We start from the raw sequence: 26,284 nt of genomic DNA, 5'->3' as shown, positions 1-26,284 counted from the left end.
ATCAATACATAATTTCCTTAAAACACACATTGTAAGTAAACCTTTGATGGCAACCTCCATATTAATTGTGCTTCCTACTTATATTAAGGTGACTTTCAATTGCTCTCTATTAACAATTGAAAGAAGATTTCTATGAAGAAAATCAAGAACCTAATAAAGAGTTTGTGTTAGATTCATCCATTGAAGACTCATCTAACTCCTTTAAAAGTCTGTCATCTATTGGAACCCTTTGTAATAGCTGAGTGGGTTGTCCCTTTTTTTTTTTTTTGATGTGTGTTTATGTGTGTGTGACTCTGGAAGACAGAAAGGGGAAGAAGGGTTCAGAAAGTTTCAAGAAAAAGGTCAGAGAATGAAAGGAGTGCTGTCATTGGCGCATTCAAATCAGTCAGCAGTGTCCTTAAGAGCCAATTTTTGCATGAAGGCACACTCATTCTTTAACAAATGTAGGTGCGTATAGATAGGGAAAGAGAAATAGAAAGATAAAAGCTTGAAAGTGTAATAAAAGTTTAGTACTGAAGTTTGATTTAAACATCCCTTCCGTGATGTATATCACTAAATTAAAAAAAAAGTCCATTATAACTTCAAAGCATTTATGGAATATGTTATAGATAGCTAACAGTTATCTTAACAAGTGGTAAAAAGGAATGCATATGGGAAAACATTGAATAGGTGGACCAAAATATTCTATATGGCTAGTTCTGTGTGATATTGTGTCTTTTGTCTCTAAATACTTAATCTCCTTTTTTCTACAGCCAAGTGTGCATTATAAATAAGTTCTATTTTAAAAGACCCAGTGACCATATAGACTGATTTTAACATAGAACATCCATGCCCCTGTTATTATTTGTCTAATTTATCTTATCTCTAATTAGATACAGATATTTGAGTATTAAAAGAATGTTTTTACTTTGAAAATATTCTAATGAGAACCTGTATGTTTGAATTAGCCCTTGGAAGTTAATCAAAAACTTTATTTTGTTCGGGAAATAACTAAATACTCAATTTAGTTCAGAAAAATTAACCAGGCAGCATCAGAAATGAAGGGGTTCTTTTCCTGGTAGTCACATTCCACAAAGCCTTCTTTACTTCCTTATTCCTGAGGCTGTAGATCCGGGGATTCATCATGGGGATCACTACTGTGTACAACACAGAAGCCACTTCATCCTGACTCAGGGAGTAACTAGACCTGGGATGCAGATAAGTATAGACGGAGGTTGCATAGAACAGAATTATAGCAGTCAAGTGGGAGGCACAGGTTGAGAATGCTTTGTGCCTTCCCTCCCCTGAATGCATACGAAAGATGGAGAAGAGAATGTAGGAGTAGGAAGTCAGGATGACCAGCAGAGTTTCAACCATATTCACACCAGCAAAAGTGGAAAAGATGCTTTCATTCAGGCGTGTGTCAGAACAAGAGAGCTTAAAAAGAGGGGGGCTGTCACAGAAGAAGTGATGGATGATATTGGAACCATACAATGGTAAGCTGCTTACATAACTTGTGTTAACCATGGAGTTCAGCAATCCTGCTGTAAAGGCCCCAGCCGCCATTTTAAGGCAGACTGTCCTGGACATGATTAAGGAGTAAAGGAGTGGGTTACATATGGCCACATAGCGGTCATAGGCCATTAACGCAAAGAGGATGCATTCAGTTGTTGCCAGGGCAATAAAGAAATACATCTGCAGGAAGCAGCCAGCAAAGGAGATGGTTTTCTTCACAGACAATAGATCTACCAGCATCTTTGGGGTGATGGTGGACGAGTAGCAAGCACCCACAAAGGACAAGTTAGCCAGGAAGAAATACATGGGTGTGTAAAGTCGAGAGTCCACCCTGATTAGCAGGATCATCCCCACATTCCCCAGGACTGTGAGTGTGTAAATCACAACAAAGAGCAAAAAGAGGATGATCTGTAGCTCCAGGGCATCTGCTAATCCCAGCAGGATGAACTCGGTCAGTGAGGTATGATTTTTTCTGGTCATTTGTTACAAAGCGATTTTGTTTAAACTTTGGATCAAGTGTAAATATTTCCCTCTCCAAAAGCTTACAGGAAGAAGTTGAAATGTCAATAAGGATATTTACATATGGAAAAAAAAATAAAAACCTAGGATAAAATGAAATAGTAAATGAAATGACTGAAGAGGAAAAATAGAGTACTACTGGAAAATGTATTTTGTTTTAACAAAGGATTTTCTGTTTTGAAACTGGGTTGGAGGACTTTTAAATCACTTATCTAAGTCCACAGACTCCAGTTCAGCTTCTGCAAATGTAACATTGGTTGTTCTCTTCTTTGTATGCCAGCCCACATTAAAATGTAAAGGATAGTAATATTCTTGCTGAAGTTTCTTTGGTTCTTTTTACGGTTATGTGGATTTAACTCAAAGATAATGTTTTCTCTCCCTTAAAACCACTATGATCATCTCTCCAAAATTCGTACATTCCCCCCTAGAAATAGCTTTTGTATAACCCTAAGTAGGAAAAATTTTGACAATTAAATCTGAGAGATACTTTGACACGCATTATACATTTAAGAATAATTTTGTACAGTGAGCCAAATGGTTGTTCTTGTTACGAGGATGACACATATACCAAATTAATGTCATTTAATAGCAGATAGGGTATTTCTGCACCCCAGTGAATGAAATCCTTAGAACGTCCTTCCCAGAGAGTATCTTACCTGTGTAGTCTATCAATTTCATTAATATTAAGGTTCTCATTTGGAGGTTAAAAAAGAAAAATTTAATTCTTTTTTAAATGCAGTGTAAAGATGAATTACCTTGTAAATTTTGAGATACCTTCTGAGTAAATACATGTTAAGGTACTTTTATTTTGTTTTCCTTCAAGAGGATTGAGGAGCTATGGGGATTAGATGTAGGTATTAATTGTGAAGTCAATTCTCTAAAGACAGAAAGCTTAATCTCAAAAGGAAATACAATATGACACTGGACACATGTATATGTACTTGAAAGCTGTTGGAATCAGACCTGTGGAGCTGGCGTCATAGTGTGGCTTCTGCTCTCCGTGTTATATTAAAGTTCTTCACCAAAGGCAGATAATTCAATTTTTAATTGACCGTTTACATTTCTTCTTTCTTGGTATTTTTAGCTTATTCCAAAGGAATACATAGAGCACTACCAAATTTGTATTTTTCTTTAGTCTGTGTGTGTACATCTGGGTAAATTTAACCTACAATTCAGCTCTGTTCCCCAGTGAAATTAAGGAGAATGGGAAACTACCTAGTATTCTTTGTGACCATCTTCAAAGAAATACTCTTGCCTGAGCAGATAGGAAACTAGATAACCATACCAAATTTATTTTTATGATTTCAACTCTTTTTTTCTTGGTTGTTTGCAATTACTGTCGGTGACTATCATTCTATAAGGGGTGATACAATAGTATTTCTAGACCAAATTCACAAGCGAAAAAAGATGTGATAAGCCTCATTGGATGTCCATACGCAAGGAAAATCTATTTGCATAAAACTTTGTCAGACTTGGAGGAATATCTTTTTTTATTATTATTACTATTATTTATTGTGCTTTAAGTGAAAGTTTACAAATCAAGTCAGCCTCATACAAAAACTTACACACACCTTGATATGTACTCCTAACTGCTTTTGGCCTAATAAGACAGCACACTCCTCTCCACCCTGTGTTCCCCATGTCCTTTCAACCACCTTCTGTCCCCCTCTGCTTTCTCATCTCACCTGGGGAAAGAAGTTGCCCACATAGTCTCATGCATCTACTTGAGCCAAGAAGCTCAGTCCTCACCAGTATCATTTTCTGTCTTACAGTCTAGTCCAATCCCTGTCTGAAAAGTTGGCTTTGGGAATGGTTCCAATCTTGGGCTAACAAAGGGTCCAGAGACCATGACCTCTGGGGTTCCTCTAGTCTCAGTCAGACCATTAAGTCTCGTCTTTTTATGAGAATTTAAAATCTACGTCCCACTGTTCTCCTGCACCATCAGGGATTCTCTGTTGTGTTCCCTGTCAGGGCAGTCATCGTTGGTAGCCGGGTACCACCTAGTTATTCTAGTCTCAGGCTGATGTATTCTCTGGCTCTTTCTGTCTCTTGTGCTAATCTTTCCCTTATGTCTTTGGTGTTCATCATTCTTGGAGGACACCTTAAGGGATCATTTTACCAGCAAGGGTATAATGTTCACAGGTACAAACTTTACTGTTCTGCTACCTGTATCTCCTCTGATAATGTGGGAAATATAGACAAACAACATAGACTACTACAGTAGTAGAAAATTTTTTAAAAAATGGACCAGAGAGGACTAGAAAGCTAGCTGGGAAAACTGGCTTGATGATAACAAATGTTGTTGGTATTTTTTGTAACAATATATGTGTTTGTGTTATGTAAAAGTGAATATTTTAAGAGCTAAAATGTTGAGCTTACTAGAATTATTTTCTAAAGACAGGAGGAATGGGAAACAGATCTTTGAGTAGAGACCACCATAAACTTGAGAACCCGATGATCATGAAGATGTCACAGGGCCAGGCAATATTTTTTTCTGTTGTTCTGAGTCAGTTGACTAGACAACAACAACTACCAACAATGAAGACCTTCTATAGTGTGTCTTCACCACAAGTACCTTTGTTTTGAATGGTAGCAGCTACCTGCTTTTTGCTAAATCCAAAGGACTTGTTTCACTTATTAATTTATTGAAGACTCTGAAGAATTTACACATCTATTCAACCTGCATTATCTGTATTTATATATTTATTATCTGTATTTTTATTCTTATTCTCTTTCATCTTATTAGATAATTCAGATACTAGTTTACACTGAAGATGCTTAGAAGATATATTCTAGTATTCTGGCAATTATAGTTTCTTGACTCAGTATAAACTGGGTACTCATCAAATGGAAGTTTATGAGTTGTAGAGTAAGTTCCATATTTTTGCATGTTTATTTACTTAACTATTAAAAAAAACTATGTAAAAAAGTAGTTTGAAAAGGTATATTGAAATGAGCTAATTTTTTTTCTTAATCATTGGTTTACATTAAAAAAAAGATGGTACTTTATTCTTGTTGATTCAGAGTTCCATATATCTTGATTTTATTAAATGATTGTCATTTTCTCTATAATTAAAAAAAATTAAAAAACTTACCTAAACTTCAAAGGAATCATGAAGCCATTAATTACAAAAACCTTTTTAATTGTATTCATAGGACACATTCATAGCAGTATTTACCATTATCAGTTACCTGTTTATTTTTTTCCACTTTTTTACTTTCCTAATAAACTTTCTCAGAGCACAAACTTTTAAAATCACTATCCAGTAAAATAAAACAGTGCCTGCCATGTAGTAGCTAGTCAATAAATATATATAGATGAAATAATGAATAAATAAATGAATTTCTTTATATTTTAAGGTATAAATTTAAAAATCCTTTAATTCATTCAGTTTTATGTTGTTTTTGTTGTTGGGTGCTGTCAAGTTGTGTTTGACTTACAACAATCCCATGTGACAGAGTAGGACTGTTCCATAAGGTTTTCTTGACAAGAGCAACAGCAATCTTTAGGGAAACAGATCACCAGTTTCTTCTTCCCAGGAGCTTATCCCCATTTGGTTCACAGCAGAGCACTTAACCGTTTGCACTGTCAGGGCTCCTTATTCCGTTTATAAATGATTAGTTTTATATATCATTGGTTCTTAGACTGAGAACATTTTTATGTATGTCATTTATATAAGGATTATTCTCAGGATGCTAACATTTTACTCTAATAAGATTCTTGGTACTAATAAGGGAAATTCATGTAATACATTTTAAAGAGAGTGTAGGAAAAATATGTCTTTTTGTAGCCATTTCTGTTGCTGAAATACATGTAGACTTTAAGTTCTATTTTTTTATACAGAAGAATTAAGTTATGTTGAATCTTTAAAATCTTAATTTAAAAAGAAGAACAAAATACATGAAGATATTTTCAGAATGTAATACCTAGGTCAGAGGTCACAAAGGTCACTGTCAGGTTTAATGATCTCACAGATCTCAATAAAGTCATTATACTCATCATTATGGTTTACTACAGTGAGAGGATACATGCTGAAATTGGCAAAGGAAAAAGGCACATAAGGAGGAGCCCAGGAGAAACCAGGCTTGAACTTCCAGTTGTCTCCTTCCAGTGAAATACAACAGAGAGTGCTTAATTCTCTAAGCAATGTTTTGTGACAACGTGTAAAAAATATTGCCAAACAGGGAAGCTCATCTGAGCACCGGCTTCCATTTATTCAGGATCAGTCATGTAGGTATGAAGCACAGGTATGGTTGACCTTAGCTATTCAGTCTTTAGCCTGTATAACCTCAGAGATCAAAAAGATATAGTATGGCCAAAAGCAGGCATACAGAAAGACAAAAAAACAAACAGAAAATAGTCACTCAGAGTAAATCACTTTGTTAGTATAAACTACCTACTTGGCCCAAGAAGTCAGGTATAAAAAGACACTCTTATCAGGCAGGACATTCAAGTACTCAGAGCTGACTTCCCAGGAGATAGTCAAGGGCCAGATCTGAAGATCTTTGGATTGTACAGGCTTTGGGTAGTAGTCAAGGTTGCTAAGTTAACTCTTTACAGCACAGTACCAATATCAAAATCTTAGTAGTGTTGATTCTTACTCAACTGTATTTTAACTCCTTAGTTTTGCCACTACACTATCTTCAGAACAACAGGGAATTATTTTTATGAATTTGATAAGCTGCATACTTTTATTTTTCCCTGCTATTCCATATATTGTCCTCTTAAATACAGCACATGGTGCCCTGAATGCAGCTTTTGCTATGGATAATGCTTTTTTACCTTCATATCCCACAAAAAGCAATCATACCTCCAAAATTACTCTTCCTTTTTTTATTTGGGGGTGGGGATGCAGGAGAAGCAAAGAACTTTCAGTAAAAAATTCAGTACCTGTCTCTAAATTTCTAAATCCGAGGCAGCAAGGGTGGGAGAGGGGAAGAGTTTGCTTCTTGCTTTCCCATGAAATGGCTCACCTGTCCACCAGAAGGTTAATATAATGTGTAAACAGGAAATATCCACAATCTAGATGCCTTGCTAAATAATGCAAGTATGTGAAAATAAAAATACAAGGATGTGACAAACATCACCGCCACCACCTCTCCCTTGGGGTACTTTCTATGAGTCTAGTCATCTTGGTCACGTTGGGATATCCTCACCAAATGGAAGCATACTTTGTTCAAATTTGTACTCTCCACCACCACCTACAATGAAAAGCAATTAATTCGTAGGCCCCTTCCAGTTTGGGAGGCTACATATCCTACATGAGTGAGTTCACTTTTGCCACACGGAGTGAATCGTCTCAAAGCTAAGCAAGTTTGTGTAGGATCCACAGCAAGAAAGCATTCTCCAGACTGCTGTACAAAGAGTTCTATACTTTTGTTCTTTGGATACAGTTGCCCCAGATACCCAGACCCCAGTGCCCCTAGTATATTGACGTGTAATATGGAGCACCAAAGACCTTTAGATATTTTAAATATAACAAATACCTGTTTCCGAGAGTTCCCCTTTCCCACACTGAGAAATAAACATTGACTTGCCACTGGATGGTGACTGAGACTGAATACTGACCCAGGCACACCAGGTTATTATATGTCCCAAATGTTCTATTAGGAGCACAGAGTTATAAGGCTAATTTACTGGTAAAGACAAACCTTCCCTGAAGAATGTTATTACCTCACGGAATCCATAGATCAGAAGCTCGGCCTGAAGTCTGAGTGATTTCCAGGAGCCCCTCCCTTACTTTCCTATCCCAGGGCGGCACTTCCTTCAACCCCACCAAAGGTTGGGGGGAGCTCTCTATGTCCAGGTAAAACAGGAGTGAAAGACAACCTGAGCCTGGTTGGCAGCTGGCTTTCCAGGAGATGACAGATGCTACAAGGAATGGATTGCTGCTAGATTATAACCTCTGAACTGGAATTTCTAAAGAATATTGGACAATGTTACAGAATGCACCCAGGAAGCAGAGCTTCCAAATATAAACAGTTTCATCTATATCGCTTTGTGGAAAGATCTGTTTCGGTTTGATCAGACAATCAGGAACCTGAAGGAATAAAATTGATAACGAAGAGGAGGCTCAAGGAAGGTGTATGGGGACGGAGCACCTAATATAGGCTAAGGGTTCAAGTGATGACACACTTAGAAAAATGTTTCTACCCTACTTATGTAACTCTTAGCTCAGCTGCTTTAGAGGATTTTATATTCAGGGAGGGCTATTTCCTCCAGGGTGCACAGTGGGAGCTAGTCTTGCCATTGAATTGGAGGCTGAGAACACCACAGGTGCTTTTCAGGCCCCCACAAAGGCAGCCAAAAGAAACAGATATCTCTTCTTATAGCTCCTTAACAAAAGCTTGGCCATGTGAACTAGGCTTGATGAATTTAAAGTCCCAGCTCTGAATTTAAGTCTTTAGAAAGTTATGAAAAATGAGAGATTATTCACCGTATCTGCATCAGAGTCAAAATGCAGAAGTGCACTGTTGGGTATTTAGGGAAACTACCGTCCGGCATCAAGTAGGCAAGTTACTAGGGACGGTGATGCTAGGGCAGCAAACCCAGCAGTGATGTCAGCATTGCCATGTATGAGGTAAACTCTTCCTATGGGGAGATCTTCACTATGTTGTGTTTCCTTTGGTTCCTGCCAGTTTTCTCAACCTGTCTTTCCAGCTTCCTTGTGAATTCTATGAATTACCCAATATCCTTTCAGCAAATTTGTGTCTTTTTTTTTTTTTTTTTAAAGTGAAGAAAACTGTTTAGCTGTTTTTCTGCTGTCTGCAGCCAAATTTCGTATAGGAAAAATACTTTATTACCCTATAATTAAGGATAATCCTTGCATTTTAATAATTTATGCATTACAAGTAGAAAGAAAAAAGTTCAATTAAATTTTTAAAAAATACACCTAGGAAAATGTTTATTAATTTTTTTCCAGACTTGTAGATTTACTAAAGAAGGAAGAAAGGAAGGAAGGATGGGAAGGAGGGAAGGAGGGAGAGGGGAAGAAAGGAAGGAAGAAGGGAGGGTGGAAGGAAGGAAGGGAGGGAGGAAGAAAAGAAGGAAAGAAGGGAGGGTGGAAAGAAGGAAGGGAGGGAGGAAAGAAGGAAGGAAGGATAGAAGAAAAAGAAAGAAAAGATGGATAGGAGGACTGGAAAAAGGAAGGGAAGAGGAAAAAAGGAAGGAAGGGAGTGGGTGAATGAGTGAAAAAGGGAGAAAAAGAAATGATGGAAGGGAAGGAAGGGAGGATTGGATAAGTAAGAAAGAAAAGAAGGATAGAGGGAAGGAAAAAAGGAATAAAAAAGAAGAAAAAATAAAAGAAAAAAATAATTGTGGTACTTCCTTTAACTCTGCAATTTTTCCACGTTTTAGTTCTTCATGTACTTTGCTGTTTTGATTTAGGGAATTTTTTTTTTCCCTAAAAACACAGATCTTCACCCTACTAGAAAAGAAGTCCCCCTAAAAGCTATAAAAAAACTTTTTTAAATTTCTCACCAGATGGAGGAATGAAGTGAATTGTTTGCATTAAGCCTGGCGCCATACATTTATCTACTCTGCATTCCGTGCACCTTAAGCTTCTGAAGGGTATAAGACTGTTCCAGTGTCAATAATCTAAAGAAAGTTAAAACCAAGAGCTGCATTTGAAAGTATTAGGAAATATTGCTGTAAGTACTGCTGTAATTGTGAAGGAAAGCTAATAGTCATATAAACAAATACAATCTGCTGAACGTGGTGTTAAATAGTTATATGTGTTATCTCCCTTAATTCTCAAGAATCTGATAATGTGGGAAATTATTCACAATTTTCAAATTAAAAAAAGGCTAACTAAGGTCAATGTCACTCTTGTGAATAAAAAATGAGTCAAACCCATGTTGGGTGAGTATTAAGCTCTTACCACTGCATCTTATCATTCAAGGCATAGTTCCTCCCAGTCACTCCTATAACTGAGAAACAAAAACGCGGCCATTGGCATTTTTCTCAATAGTAGTCAGTCTGTACCTTGACATTTCCACATAAAACTAACTGCTGCAAAGTCTCTTTGAATATCTTAATTGATAGTGGTTACTCAGAGACAGAATTTGAACAAGAAAGCTTTTTTTTTTCCTATAGATTGGCACAGTTAAAGTTATTGTAATTATTGCTATTTTAATCAAAGATCTCCCAAAAATGCAGAGGTATGTTCTAAGTGGTTTATCATAGTAAATTGTGTTAACTTTATCTTTTTCGTTTTTAAAAGAAAGCAGCCACACCACTGGAAACAGAGTAATTGCCTATCCAAAGATCTCCTGGGATTGGGGAGTATCCTGGGACAATGGTCTATTTGTCAGAGGCTAGAAGATAAATAATCACTCCTTATAAGACGATTTCTAAAACCTGGAGAGAAATGTTACCAACATCTCATACAAAATAAATTCCACATTCAAAATTCTAGATGGTGCTGAGATAGGTGACTTCCCAAAGCATCAGCAAATTGTCTCTTGTGAATGTAGCAATAATAATGAGCTAACTTTAGGCAAAAAATGTATTTCTGTTGACTCTCTGTTTTTTTTTTTCTCATAGCCTGAGTGTGTTTGTACATGTAAGGGAGTAAGAGCAGTAGTGACATGGATCTGAGCCCACCCATATCCATGGCATTTTGAAAATAAAGTAAAAAAAAAAATTATTTTATACCACTGTCCAATTTGTTGGGCACCTTGTTGCCATTAGAGGAAAGGTGAGTGAGCTATTTTTCAAATTTGGGGGAATCCAATGGTCTAATTAAGTCCCTGAATCTGTAAACTAAGCCTCAGATTCTATGAACACACAGCATATATGCACTCACAATATGATTGATCATTTTGTATTTGTTCCTATAAATATAAATTCAGAAAATTTACAGTTTTAAAGCTAGATATTGAACTATTAAGTAATAATAATGATATTAGTGTGATGGTAAGGAGTCCTGGCAGTACAATGGTTAAGCACTAGGCTAACTGAAAGTCAACAGTTGGAACCTACCTGCAGCTCTGCAGAAGAAATGACCTGCAATGTATTGCCATAAAAATTTCAGCCTTCAGAAACCCTATGGGGCAGTTCTACTGTGTCCATTGGAGTTGCTGTAAGTCAGAATCGACAGGACCACATACAGCAATAGTGTAATAGTGATAGCAATGATGATAATAACTGATCATAAATAGTGAGAACTTTCTATGTATCCACGAGATAACAAACCTGGTAAAAATGTACTGTAATAAGTTACACATTTTAATCCTGACTTCAACCTTATGATATATTAATATGCTAATTAAACAGAAACAGAAATATAAACAGAGAAGTTCTATGGCTTATGGATTAAGAGTCAAACCTGAATTTAAAATTATTCTGCCTAAGTCCAGATTCTGTGTCTTGGCCATCACAACACGATATAATTTGAAAAGGAGAACAAGTGAATTTATTGTGGTTTCTTCTTCTTTTTTTTTTTTTCTTCTACATAAGTCTTTCAAGCAGAATGTCAAACAGAAAATAATTCATGGACACCTTTCAGAAATAGCCACATTGTCAGGTAAGATTTCAATGAGAACCAATGGGGCCAAACTTGTTTTAGGAGATTAATCTGAGTTCAAAACAGTGTGAGATGAATCCTTCAAGGGCAGTGAAATTGATCTAGAAGACCTGGTCTCTCATTTAACAATTAAATATTGAACCACTCCAAACAGTCTTCTAGATGCCATGGCGGCTCAAAGAAGGAAAGTTGGATTTTGATTTCAAGAAGTTTGTAACCTGTTTATGGATCAGATTTACACTTTTTAAAAAGATTAATGGACATGTCACTCACTGGATAATCTTGTAAATGTGACTTAAAATAAAGATATAAATTAGATCACTGCTGAGGTTCCTTCCAACAGTAATATTCTATAATTGAATAATTTATTGTGAAATTCCTATAACAGTGGAAACTATTTCAACATCAGAAGTACTATGCAGCCTTTTTTTAAAAAAAGGCAGAGTGGTATTTTTTTTTTTTTTGATAAGTTACTCTATCAAGAAAATATAACAGTCATAAGTCTTCATGTATTAGTTACATAACTGTCGATGACAATTCATATAGCACAGTCTAATATTGAATTACACAGCTTTAAAACATATAATCCAAAGACACAGCAGAAGAAGAAATTGTTAAATCTGTACTCATGACAGAAATCTTCAAAACTCTTCTTTTACTAAACTTCTGGTTACCAGCCGAGCGCTTAGCAACTGCACCACTAGGGATGTTTATTTCCATTAGCTACCTGTAACGTTTCAGTTCTCTAACTGCCTGTAGAATTCTCCGTTCCTACTCTAGCTTATTTGCAGACACACACACACGCTCACTCACACACACACACACACATACAAGTACAGGCTTATCTTTGTAAGAGACTCTAGATCATGCTTAAGACATATCCGTGAAGCCAACAACAAGATCAATTTTGAGACAACCACCTGGATAGTTTAAGTTAATAAAATAAGAAAAAAATAGAAACAAAAATCAGTTTATGTTTAATGTATTATATTTAATAAACACTTATATACAGGTTATGTTCTAGTCACATAATTCACATATATTTACTCATTTATTGCTCTGTCACAGAGTGTTTTAGTAGCATTACCAAGAGTACACAAACATTAAATATCAAACCTAAGGTTTGAACTCAGTCATCTCTTGCCTAGCAACTGTGCTCTTCACTACTGTATTAGGCTGCCTCCCGGATCACAAGTTTAGTTCTGTGGAACTATCTAGTCTATCTGTGAGCATTTCTTTTCCCCAGAATTTTTCTCAACTCTTTGTCTTTACAAAGAAAAATGTGATTTTAAGGTAGGAAACATTGATCTTTGCCCCTAAAGAGCCTGCCAATTTTCATAATTCGTACCAGGTTTCATCAGGTAAGCCTCTTTCAGCTTGAAAGGATCTAATAGTATATCCTAATGTCCATAGATTTAATGAGTTACTGTATCACAAAACAGCACCTTCTGAGTGAAATCATCTGGTATTGAGAGTGAGTTCTAATTATATCCTTTAACAGAAAAAAAAAAAAAAATTGCCAGAGAAAATACAACACTTTGATTTTACTAACCATTCATTTCTTTCCTTAAAAAGGAGAAGAATGACCTCCTCAGTTCATTCATCACTGAAGTCAACTCCTCTCTATTGATAACACCTATCTTGAATGAGAAAAATAAGAAAACCAAGAAGATGCTGGAGAATAATTATACCAGGCCAACTGAGTTCATTTTTGTTGGATTCACAGATTATCTACCTCTCGGAGTCACACTATTCCTGGTATTTTTCATGCTGTATGTGTTAATTATGGTAGGAAATATGGGCTTGATAATCTTAGTTAATGTCAATTCAAGCCTTCAAACCCCCCATGTATTATTTCCTGAGCAATTTATCTTTCTTAGACATCAGTTACTCTACAGCAGTTGCTCCTAAAATGCTGGTAAATTTCTTAGCATCTGGGAAGAGCATCTCTACCCATGGCTGTGCACTACAAATATTTTTCTTTGCTTGTTTTGCTGATGCTGAGTGCCTCATCCTGAGAGCAATGGCATATGACTGCTATGCAGCCATCTGCAACCCATTACTCTATTCTACACTTATGACTAGGAAAATCTGCCTCTGTTTCGTTGCGTTGGCCTACTTCAGTGGAAGTATGACTTCACTGGTGCATGTGTGCCTCACATTCAGGCTGCCATTTTGTGGCTCCAATGTGATATCCCCCCTCTCCTGGCTTTGTCATGTGCGGATACCAGTATCAATGAGTTTCTGCTCTTTGCCTTGTGTGGCTTCATCCAGACCAGCACTTTTGTGGTCATATTTACCTCTTACTTCTGTATCCTCATTACTGTTTTGAGCATCAAGTCCTCAGGAGGCAGAAGCAAAACATTTTCTACCTGTGCTTCCCATCTCATAGCTGTCACCTTATTCTATGGGACGCTCTTGTTTCTGTACTTACGTCCTACCACCAGCTATTCTCTAGATACTGATAAGGTAGTTGCAGTGTTTTATACAGTTGTCTTCCCCATGTTTAACCCCATAATCTATAGCTACAGAAACAAAGATGTGAAGAATGCTCTCAAAAAAACTGTTGGAAAGGTACTGGACATTCAAATTAATGGAAATAAAAATAAAATAAAACATATTTCATTTGAGAATATTTGAGGACTAATCTCCCCTCTAATCTCTCCATTTTCTACTACCCCATGCACAGCTTATGATTCAACAATTTTAAATGTATCAATATTTGCTAAAAAATAAAGAGAACTTTTCAACAACATCTTCCAATTCTCTGTCTTTTCTTCCAGAAATATTCCCTCTCTAATGCTTCTACTGGAAACTCTGGTGGGGTAGTGGTTAAGTGCTATGGCTGCTAACCAAGAGGTCAGCAGTTCGAATCCACCAGGACCTTCTTGGAAACTCTATCAGGCAATTCCTCTGTCCTATAGGATTGCTACAAGTCGGAATCGACTTGATGGCAGTGGGTTTGGGTTTTTTTTTTTTTTGGTTTTTGGAATGCTTCTACTGTGTGAACCATTTCTAATTCTAAGATAGCTTAACTGTTCTCCAGTGAGTGTTCCTAAAATACTCTATGTATTTATTCATTAAATTATTTATCATGCTGTATTGAAGATATATGTTGACCTACTCTTAACCCGCCTATATTAGACGATCCTTGGCTGCTGGGAACATATATTATTGGTTTATTTTTGTATGAGTTGGAACCGACTCCACAGCAATGGGTTGTTGTTGTTGTTGTTATATAGCACCTGGTACATTGCATGTTCTTATTACATGTGTGTTTAATGGCTAGGTAGGTGAACGGTGGATGGCTGAGTAGATGGATGGATGGATAAATCTATCAGTTTGTGTTCGGGAGAGTGAATCTGTATTCTGTACGAATATAGCATTTATTATCAGGGAAAGTTGATATTACCAATGATAGATGGCAGTTGGTGTCGGGAGAGGTGGGGTTCATTGGTTCTCAGGAAATCGGACAGAAGGTATATAGCAATACGCTCTTTAATATCAGATCATAGTGAAGTTTAGCTGTTTTTGGGCTAGAGTGTTGCTGCAAAAGATTCCCTACTCTTCCATTCACAGTGAATATTTGTGAAAACCTTTAAGATTTTAAACTCTATAAATTACTTATTATTTACACATATAGTACTGAAATAGCCTTTGAAACAATATCTTTTAGAAAAGGTGAATAATTGCTCTGATAATTTTCTCATGGAAATTGACAATGCAGACTAATTGAACTGTAAGCAACTTTGTTCTTGTATAATTTTTATCATTAAGATACATATCTTCTGTGGCTACTTCGGATTTTTCAGTGTCTGTTTACTTCTTGTTTTATCTTGAAAGAGTTGAAACAATAAATTGCACACATATGAATGTATATTACTGCATATTTTGCAGTAATTATGAAAATAGAGATGGCTGCATTAGTCGTACTGAATGTATCCGGTTGTCAATTTAACATAAAAATTCAGCCAAATAAATTTGCAATGAAATATTGTCTTATTTGAGTGCCTCGATGTCCTATTTTGTAAATGGAAACAATAAGTATTACTTACTGGATAGTATTGTTTTGAAAATCAAATAAATTAATATACACAAAAATACCAGTACATGCATGATTTGAGGATTAAATAAGGTAATAAAAAAATAGATACAAATTTCCTAGAATATTTTCAAAAGCTCTTAGAACCAACCATGTCTGGCACATTTTATCAGCATATAGTGCTTATTTGTTCTTACCGTTATCATATTACTATTGATTTTAAGACGATAGGATTTGATTTTCTGTGAGGTGCTAGGTAACCTGGCAGAGCTGGACATTATTATCCAAGAGAAGGACCTTGGTCCTTTTGCTGTGGGCTTTTATGTCTCTTGATTATAGAAGCACAAGTGCCTCTCCTGATGAAAACTGAAATGGAATAAAACAGAGAAGCTTGTCCATATCACAATTTTGTCTCCTCAACATTTATCACTTGGGAAGTAACAGCACGTTCATGAAAATATATGATTAATCAGGGCAGGAAACCTGATTTTCCTCTTCAGCCTTTGTGGTTAAGGGGACATCACCTTCTTACCCATCTTAACCAGCGGCTTGAAAGTGCAGTCGATGAGGTGTGTGATGACATGACCGAACTTGTGCTCTGAGTTATATCTCAGCATTGATTACCAGTATTGATTGCCTTAACATGAAGCTGTAACTACTTCCCCTGTAGCTTTTTAGGAGGGCAGCCAGTAGGGAATCTACCTTGGTATGTTGATCATTACCCTTGATTTCTTAGAAAAAGCTCACCTGTTTTGGCTTTTTATATTAACAAGTGTTACTTCACATTTTACTAGTGGATATATTGTCACAAAAATTATGTAGCCCACCATTTGGCCTACACTGGTCATCTGCTTTTTGGAAAGGTGTGCATTTACAGAAGTATTGGTAATGATTGATTATTTTGCTTGTGGGGAATGCCGTTTCTTGATTTTTCTGGAATTCAAATAAAATCCTAATTTGTAGTCAACATGACAAATTACAATATAATTCTTTGGTCCTGAAATTGCATCTATCATCTGTTTTGTGACATCATACTATGATGTTTGAGTTTTAGAAAAGATATATTATTTTTTTTTTTTACAAAGGGAAATTTATTTTACCACAGTGAAAAGCTGAGGTATCTTCTGAACAATGATCAAGAGGGCCTGCAGACTTATGGTTAATTCTACTCTCAAGAGACCAGAAAGAATGTTAATAATCCAACCTGTGGACATCTGAGACTCACATCTATGCAATGAGCTCCAGTTTGTGTTCCCAAAAGAAAAGGAACCAAACATAAAACCCCTTTAAGAATCATGGGAACCAGGTTTCCTTCACTAGAAGCTCCATGTACTCTCAACTTTGCTTAGCTGTATCTTTAATAAGTTATCATGTAGGTTTATTTTTATAATTCTAACGTTTTGTGCTCTTTTCATACTAAAAAATCTGGTACTATAGCCTTAGTATTATTCCCAAAGAGCCAGAAAATACAACTTCCTAACTTGTGGTTTGTTGGTATCTCAATAGAGCTGTCCTCTTTTTATGGGGAAAGACAATATTTACAAAATATCTATAGCCACTATTTTCTGATGTCTGTGTTTTTTTTTTTTTTTTTTTTTTTAATGAAATGTAATATGATTTAAAGTTACTTATACCGTTATGGAAAATTCCTTAAATCATAACACCTGATAATTGCTATGTGTTTTAGCTACATTTTAAAGAAAATGATTTCTTTACAGTCTTATACAATAGTAATCTTTGGCAATCATTTAGAGTCAATGTTGCTTTACAATTGTCATAATAAGGTATTAGGAATTATTTTCTACTTTCTTTAGGTTTGTTACTTCATTTTGTCTGTAACAAAACTGGAACTTGCAAGTGGAACTTTATCCCTAGAGCCCGGGACATATTTTGTTATATCAAGCTACTACTTCCTACTACATGTCTAGTGTGCCTGAATTAAATAACTTTACATTAACATATTTTCTTTAAATAACACTGTCTAAGCCACACTTGCAGGTTTCAGTATGCCAGCGTTTTTGAAAGATTTTTTTTGTGTGTGTGAAGTTTTATGGTGTTTTAGTATTCGTTTTTTTTTTTGTTTCTTTAGTTCTATAAACCATTTTAAATTATAAACCATTCAGTGTATATTGTTTAAAAGTGCAAGTGCATGTATACAACTATGAATTTATATCCTAATATATAAGATCTCACGTAGTGTTTAATCAGTTATATATTTATCTGCATGTAATAATATGTTATAACATAAGACAATTCATTAAATATATTTATATATTTTAATAAATTATTGTATAAATATTAATTTTTTTTATTGTGTCAGCAAAATCATATTTCATAGGCAAACCCCCACAAAACCACACACCGAGGTAGGTAAGCTCTGGTTTTCAACTGGGCATAGTCTCATATGATGGAGAGAGAATAATTTTGATAAGCATTAACTCTTCTGATAGCCATTTGGCTGGGCTCCCTATTTCACTGTAATTAGAAATGTTTTCAACATTCTTATTTTCTCATCAATATCTTTATTTTCAACTGTGTCCTTGATCACTGGTGATTGAATATTTTCTAATATTCCTTTGGTGACATAAATAAAAAATAAATTACTAGGAGAAATTTATTTTTTTTAATCAAACACCATTATTTGAACATGACCTTTCAAGATATTTATCTGAATGTTGGAATAATTTCATACGAGTATGCCACTAAAAAAAAAAAAAAAATCAAACCTATTGCCATTGAGTCGATTCTGACTCATAGAAACCCTATAGGACAGAGGAGAACTGCTCCAGTGGGTTTCCAAGGAGCAGCTGGTGGATTTGGACTGCAAATCTTTTTGGTTTGCTGCTATAGCACTCTGTGGCTCTTAACCACTGTACCGCCAGGGCCCTAAGTATGTCATTAGGCTCTAAAATATGTTTCCTAAGAGAATATGCACACTCATTAGTATTTTAAAGGAGACTTATCTGGATGGCATCACTGAGTGGTAACAAAAATCCTGCATTTAGTGACAAAATGAATCCGTTTGCTAGTTCAAGCTCTAACAGGACAGGAGCAAATCATGCCTTGACCCTCGATAGCACTTTTCTCTACTTATTGTTTTGTATTATGAGTTCCACAAAGAAAAATAGTTGTTAGAAATATAACTGCAACTGGCTGAAATCATGTGGAGTGTTTGAATTCATTAGAAAAATACTGCCTTTTGATTATGGTGCCAAAATCCACAGAAATTCAAGAAATCTAAGAAAAATGGCAAAATGGCAATTAAAAGTAATGAGACAGGATTTTCCTGAGTTATTTTTTCTTAAAAAATATCTTTCCTTTCATTTTGCAGCCTGAAGTGCAATGAAATGCTTGATAGGGCCCTGAGGGTAGAAGGTGTGGCAAAAATGCCTGAGCACCTGGACTTGGTTTATTGCTGGAAAGCTGGACATACACTGGTGGCAAGTACTTGAGAGAAACTGGGTGAAATATAAGATTGAGTATATGGCAGAGGAATCAAAAGCATGGCTTCTGGATCCAGATGGCCTGGGTTTGAATCCCAGCTCCTCTACTAATACCCATATGACATTGGTTAAGCTATTTAACCTCTCGGTGTTTCAATTTCCTTCAGTCTAAACTATAGAACATAATAATACTTAATGCCATTATATTGTTTATAAATAAAAATAACTGCACTCAATAAACATTAACTGTTAGTATCAGGAGCCCTGGTGGCACTGTGGTTAAGAGCTTGGCTGCTAAGCAAAAGCTTGACAGTTCAAATGTACCAGGTTCTCCTTGGACACACTGTGGGGCAGTTCTACTCTGTCGTATAGGGTCACTAGGACTTGTAATCGACTCCACAGCCACTGATTTTTTTTTTTTTTTTAACTGTATTATCAAGCACTTTCCTGAGAACAGTTAACATACTGGGCTACTAAACGAAAGGTTAGAGATTTGAGTTCATCCAGAGGCACTTCAGAAAAAAGCCCTGGTGATCTACTTCTGAAAAATCAGCCACTGAGAACCCTGTGGAGCACCGTTACACTCTCACACACATGAGGTTAGCGGTTATTTAGCGCTGCATTCCCCATACCCTCCAGCTATGACTTTTTTTAATTGAAATAAAATAATTGCACTGCCAATCAAAAAAGGGGTAAAATAGAGTTTTATGTAGTTTGTCATCATAAATACTCATTAAGATACGTATTTTCTAACCTTTATTTAGATTTAAAAAATCTACTCTCTTCATTTATGACTTTAATTTATTCCTTGAGAATCCTATACTAACATAAGCTTGAAAAACAACTGGTTTCAATCTTCAGAACGTATTTTCCTTCTCTGTACACTTGATTTCCTCTCTTTTCCACACGAATGCTTTTTTCTGTGCTCTGGTGTTGAGACTTGTCCATCAGTATCATGTCTCAGCCCATTGCTACATCCACAATTTGAAACTGCATGCCAGTTAAAGCAGCAGGAACTTCGTTTTTTTTTTTTTTCCTCTGTATCTGTAAAAGGTAACTGGGAATATTATACAAATTCTACTTTGTGTTATACCAACTTTAGTGCCTTAGTTCCTTTTCATGGCTTATTTGTAATAGGCAAAACATACAAAAAGTCAAGGACAGAGCTATATCAGAACCCAGACTGCCCTATTCTATGATGTTCCAAAGATATTCCCATAAACGGCCTCCCAGAAGAAGAAAATTGGTTGCTCTTGAGAAACACACACAAATGTCCCTTCACGTCCTTTATTTATTTATTTCCAGGTTATAAATACCTTTTGATTCCCTAGCCTATGAACTAGTTTCATTAAGAAGAAAAAAAATTCTTTGCTACTTCCAGCCAAAGTATTTCCTATTTTCTGTGGAATAGTTGAACTTAGATTCCCTATGCTTCCTATGGTCACTGATGGAAAATATGGGCAGAATATGAATTGTAAATCAAGAATGGAGATTCTTATTTTGATTTAGCAATAACCTGAAGATTACCCCCCAGCCTTACCCAAATCTTAACATGGAAGAGGTCAGGTTCCATGAGGGCTTTATGGACTGAGTTGTGTCCCCCCCAAAAAATGTGTGTCAACTTGGCTAGTCCATGATTTCCAGCATTGTGTGATTGTCCACCATTTTGTTATCTGAAGTGATTGTCCTATGTGTTGTAAATTCTATTTCTATGATGTTAATGAAGTTGGGTTAGAAGTAGTTAATGAGCAGTACTCAGTCTACAAGATTAGGTTGTGTTTTAAGTCAATCTCTTTTGAGATACGAAAGAGAAAAGCAAGCAGAGAGACATGGTGACCTCACACCACCAAGAAAGCAGAGTCAAGAGCTCATGTCCTTTGGACCTAGGGTCCCTATGATGAAAAGCTCCTAGATCAGTGGAATGTTGATGACAAGGACCTTTCCCCAGAGCCTACAGAGAGAGAAGGATTTCCCCTGGAGCTAGATCCCTGAATTTGAACTTCTAGTCTCCCAGACTGTGAGAGAATACATTTCTCTTTGTCAATGCCATCCACTTGTGGTATTTCTGTTATAGCAGCACTAGATAGCTAAGGCAAGCTCATACATCCTTCTTTAGATCCCTAATGCCATAAATGGTGCCTTGTAGAGAGGGCATGTTCATTGAACTGGTAAGCAGATATGCAATCTATCCTTTAGTGAGAGAGACATAAAAAGTGCGTGAAAAAGGTAGAAAAGTTAATAAATTTATACATGCACAGAGTAATATCCAGGAGGGGGAATAGAACAACAGAAAGTGGAAAAACAATTCTTTTTTTTATAGAGAATAGTTTTTATATAAACTAATTAAAATTATATAAAGTAGGAGCAAATATTTGTGACAATTAAAACACATAAGTATATTCTGTGAATACCCACAAAAGTGGAAAAGTGTAAATAGAGAATATTCTTCCTTCTCTGGGTGTTAGTGAGATAGCCAATGAAAGGGTTACTTTTTCTCTTTTTCACAAATCAAGTCTTCGGGATAGTAGAGTCATCAATCTTCCAAATGTGGGATCTAGGCAGAAAATGAAGCTAAAAGATGTCTGAATCCTGAGAACTGGAAAGGAAGGAGATTGCATTTCATGGAAGTCAGCACCATCTCCAGAACTGGGTGTGAAAAAATATGAACAAGCTAGTGATAGGATAAGGGAAAATTTGTTATCACTTTTTGCTACTCAGTTATTAGTTATAAAAACAGAGGGCTTCTATACATCATAAAATAAAGTCAGAAGTTTAGAGTCAGGCATATACGGGTTTAAATGTCAGTTCTACCAATTAATAGCTTCACGATCTGGTAGAGTTTTCTTAACCCCATTTTTATGATGTGGAAACTGAGAACCAGGAAATAAAATAATCTCTAGTTCCAAAAACTTGAGTCATTTTATAGGAATTATCTAGCGAACATATGGCCCCAAACTGAAGTTAGTTAATTTTCTTCATATGACTACAGGGCAAGCCTAAATGCTTTGTGCAATTATGGATACGGGATCATGAAGGTGCCATAATGTTTTTCATCTAAGTAATATCATCTTGTTCCACAACTAAAGAGCTATATAAACCTAAGTGCATGGCAGGTTGGAATCATACAGGTGTGAAGGAGTTCCTTCTGGTAGGATTAACAGAAAATCCAAATTTGCAACTCCCTCTCTTTTTGCTTTTTGCTCTCATTTATTGCATCACTCTGGTAGGCAACTGGGGGATGATTGTTCTGATTCGGTTAAGTGTTCGACTTCATACTCCAATGTACTTCTTCCTTAGCAACCTCTCTTTTTGTGACATCTGCTACTCTACTGTCTTTGCTCCTAAGATGCTGGTAAATTTCTTATCAGAACATAAGTCCAGCACATTTTCTGGCTGTGTACTACAGAGTTTCTTTTTTGTGGTATATGTGGCTACAGAGGGCATCCTCCTGTCTATGATGGCTTATGACCGCTATGTGGCGATAGCTAATCCCTTGTTGTATACAAGGGTTTGTATTCAGATGGTCCTTTGTCTTACTTAGGTGGACTCATTAATTCCTTGACACATACGATAGGCTTGCTCAAACTACACTTCTGTGGTCCTAACATTGTGAGCCATTATTTCTGTGATATTCCTCCTCTTTTGAGACTCTCTTGCTCTGATTTCCATACCAATGAGATGCTGCTTTTGAGCTTCTCTGGGGTTATTGCAATGTTCACTTTCGTTATCATTATGGTCTCTTATGTCCGCATCATCATTGCCATCCAGAGAATTCGCTCAGCTGAAGGAAGGCACAAGGCCTTCTCCACATGTGCCTCACACCTGACTGCTGTGACTTTACTCTATGGGTCTGCGACTTTTAGTTACATCCAGCCAAGCTCCCAATATTCACTGGAGCAGGAGAAGGTCTCTGCTGTATTTTATACATTGGTGATTCTCATGCTAAACCCGCTGGTTTACAGCCTTAGGAATAAGGATGTGAAAGATGCTGCAAAAGGTCAATATTGTGGAAGATAAACCCCACTGGACTGAATCCTGTGCGTGCCTTTGCTAAGCTGACATTAATCAGTTAAGAGATAGGAGACTTTTAAAACTGTTTCATAGATATAATCACAAGCAAAACTATGATCAAAATATTCTCATGCAATTTGGGGCGGAAGTGTTGAATATGACATGAAGATTAAAAATCAATTTAATTCCCATTCATCATTTTTGTGATATAATAGTTTAATTTTCTCAAAAGTGGATAATTTTTTTTTCTAACTAAATGTCGTGCTAAATTCTGAAAGAGCTCACTGAGGATCCAAAAGAATCAGACTTTGCTGAGGTCTTAAAAGCTTGTAAGTGGCTACCTAAGATACGTCTACTCGTTCCATCCAGTTAGGAGCAAAGGAGAACGAAGAAAGTCAAAGACATAAGGCAAATATTAATCCAAAGGACTAATGAACCAAAAGCACCACAGCCACTACCAGCCTGAGCCCAGGAGAACTCCATAGTGCCTGGCTGCCATCGGGAATTGCTCTGACGAGGATCACAATAGAGGGTCCCAGACAGAGCGGGAGAAAAATGTAGGACAAAATTCAAATTCACACACACACAAAAAAGACCAGACCTAATGGTCTAACAGAGACTGGAACAACCCTTGAGACTATGGCCCCTGACGCACCTTAACTTAGAGCTGAAGTCACTCCCGAAGCTTAACCTTCAGTCAAAGATTAGACAGGTCTATAAAACAAACAATTACACACATGAGGATTGTGCTTCTTAGTCTAATCATGTATATGAGACCAAAAGGGCAACACCAGCCTAAAAACAATAAGAAGAAGGCAGGAATGGACAGGAATCATGGACAGATGGAAACAAGGAATAGAGATGTGGAAGAGGAGAGTGATGACACATCATAGGGACTGCAACCAATGTCACAAAACAATCTGTGTGTAAATTGTTGTATGAGAAACTAAATTTTCTCAGTAAAGTTCCACCTAAAGCACAATTAAAAAAAAAAAAAAGAATAAGACTACTTCAAATTAAAAGAATATTCTAGGACAGGGATTTACCAAATGCATTTGTGCCTCAGAGAAAATTTGAAATATTCCCTTAGTCCAATTCTCTAAGATCAGTCACACAAATTGATTTTATTCTAAAAATGCCACCATTCAAGTAAAAATATATACCTTCTATTTTGTATTTAAATTTGCATATCTCACTAGTATCTTATAAAAAATGGCTGTAGAAAACAACTCTTATTTATAATTTATTTATTCAACACACTTCTATTGTGCCAGTTACTCTGTGTGATCTAAACCTAGACAGGTTTATGCTAGGCAACAAAAGCAGTTAGAGGAGCAGGGAGCAGATGAGCATGGGAAATGGAAGAACTCTTTAAAAACATGAAAATATATGAGTTTAACTCTACCATTGAATGTTCAAAGGCAATAGAAAATAAGGCTGATGAGTCATTTAGGGCCATATGTATGAAGGCCTTTGGACGCCAGGATAACATGCTTTAAAACCCAATGTATGGTAAGTGAAGTCCTAAGTGAAATATAAATAGAACAGAAAAATTCTCATGATAACACTGTAATCAACATTTTGGAAGGCAAGAACAATTTGGGAAAATTACTCCAAACCTATAACAAAAACAATAATAATAAAAAATAATTACTTTGAGAAAGAGAAGAAGTATTACAGGTGAGCAATAGAGAGAAGTGAGTGATTTAAGACATAGTTCATGAAAAGCATCAACAGGACTTAAAAAAATAGATTTTTATTTTTGAGGGAAAGAGTATATAATGGATGGAAGACTTTGAAACTGTGTAACTAGCAAGACAAATTGGTTAAGGAGAAAAAAGATGAAATATAAAATATATACATATATTAAAAAAAAAAAGCTATTGCTGTTGAGTTGATTTTGACACATAGTGACGCTATAGGAGAGAGAAGAACTGCCCCATAGCATTTCCAAGGTGAGCCTGGAAGAAAGAGCTTTCTGAAAAGTGGGTATAGCCAAGAACAAAGATTTCCTAGAGTCATCAAGAAAGAACAAAACAGGCAGAACTGGAGAAAAGAGAGCAAGGAGAGATGTAGCAGGAGATGCTGCCAGAAAGGAAAAGGAAGCCAGATTGCATGGGCTGTATAGTCTAGAGACTTTGGACCTGAATGAGAGGAAAGGCAAAGAGTCTCATCAGGCAGAGGAGTGACATGATCCAACTTGCACGTTAAAAAGTTCACTTGAGCTGCTGTGTTGATAATAGAGAAACCATGAAGGGCAAGAGTGAAAGAAGACCAGCCAGGAGGCTGCACAATAATTCAGTTAAGAGATGATGGCATGTTAAACCAAATCTATCATAGTGAAAGTAGTGAGGAATACAAGTGCAAAATACATTTTGATGGTAGACCTAGGCAGGATAGTGGAGGAAACAGAGGAATCAAAGATGATACCAAGGTTTTCTATTTTTTATTATTATTTTTTTAATAGACAGCAGACAAAAGATAACAGCTTTCAAAATCTCAAAAAAGTGTATTGTTTTCAAGCATATATACAATATTTATGAAGTTGACTGTATGATGGGACAAAAACATGCCTTGATACACATCCAAGGATGGTATGTGCTAGTTCTGTAAATGCAGAAAAGCTACTTAAATTTACTAAGAAGTTTTTTCACTTGTAAAGGGATAATAATCATACCTCCTTCAAAGTTTTATTAGATAGAAGAATAGATCGAGAGAGAGAGTTTACTGTGATTTTATTCTCTGTTAAGACCTGAAATTCTATAAGCTCACAATAATATGAAAATAATACCTTAAGGATCAAGAATCTAAGACACTTTAATACTACAAGAATAAAAAATTCAAAACAAATTTAAGCGATATAACACATTGGGCAGGGTTTGCAGGTTATTGTAAGATGAGAGTATTACCTTATATTAATCCTCAAACTTTGGGCAAGCATGAGAAACATATTAAAAAATAAAACTGTTACATTATTATGTATAAATAAATATATGTATATAATTGTGTATATATTGATATGTATGTATGTACACAGAGAGAGGGAAAGCAAATGCAGCAATTGCACCTGGTGTTTATAGGCAAAGTACACCTAGGTGATCATTGTAGGAGTCTAACAAATTTGTGTTGTTTTTTAATCTCTAATATAAGTTTGAATTTTTTTTTTTCAGAATAAAATGTTAGAAAGACATGGCAAAGTGCTTATGAAAGAAACACTTTTATTTTGGGGTGTGATTGAGTAGCTGGTA

General features: G+C 36.0%; 1 protein-coding gene and 2 pseudogenes across 1 annotated transcript; 2 read left to right on the top strand and 1 right to left on the bottom strand.

Moving 5' to 3' along the window:
* Window positions 1-453: 453 nt before the first annotated feature.
* Window positions 454-2,100, bottom strand: LOC100656467 (olfactory receptor 5F1-like). The gene has a single exon (XM_003423009.3). It carries the CDS (start codon window positions 1,972-1,974, stop codon window positions 1,018-1,020), a length of 957 nt encoding a protein of 318 aa, XP_003423057.2. The 5' UTR covers window positions 1,975-2,100; the 3' UTR covers window positions 454-1,017.
* A 10,922-nt stretch (window positions 2,101-13,022) lies between these two features.
* LOC111748991 (olfactory receptor 5AS1-like) lies at window positions 13,023-14,497 on the top strand (annotated as a pseudogene).
* A 4,061-nt stretch (window positions 14,498-18,558) lies between these two features.
* LOC100655893 (olfactory receptor 5J3-like) lies at window positions 18,559-23,093 on the top strand (annotated as a pseudogene).
* Window positions 23,094-26,284: the final 3,191 nt, after the last annotated feature.

The sequence above is a fragment of the Loxodonta africana genome, chromosome 22 (assembly GCF_030014295.1).
Source record: "Loxodonta africana isolate mLoxAfr1 chromosome 22, mLoxAfr1.hap2, whole genome shotgun sequence".
NCBI classification, from domain to species: domain Eukaryota; kingdom Metazoa; phylum Chordata; class Mammalia; order Proboscidea; family Elephantidae; genus Loxodonta; species Loxodonta africana.
This window is presented reverse-complemented; position numbering and strand designations above follow the sequence as displayed.

Coding starts and splice junctions, on each gene's coding strand:
- LOC100656467 (XM_003423009.3), bottom strand. CDS start 1,974: ATGACCAGAAAAAATCATACCTCACTGACCGAGTTCATCCTGCTGGGA.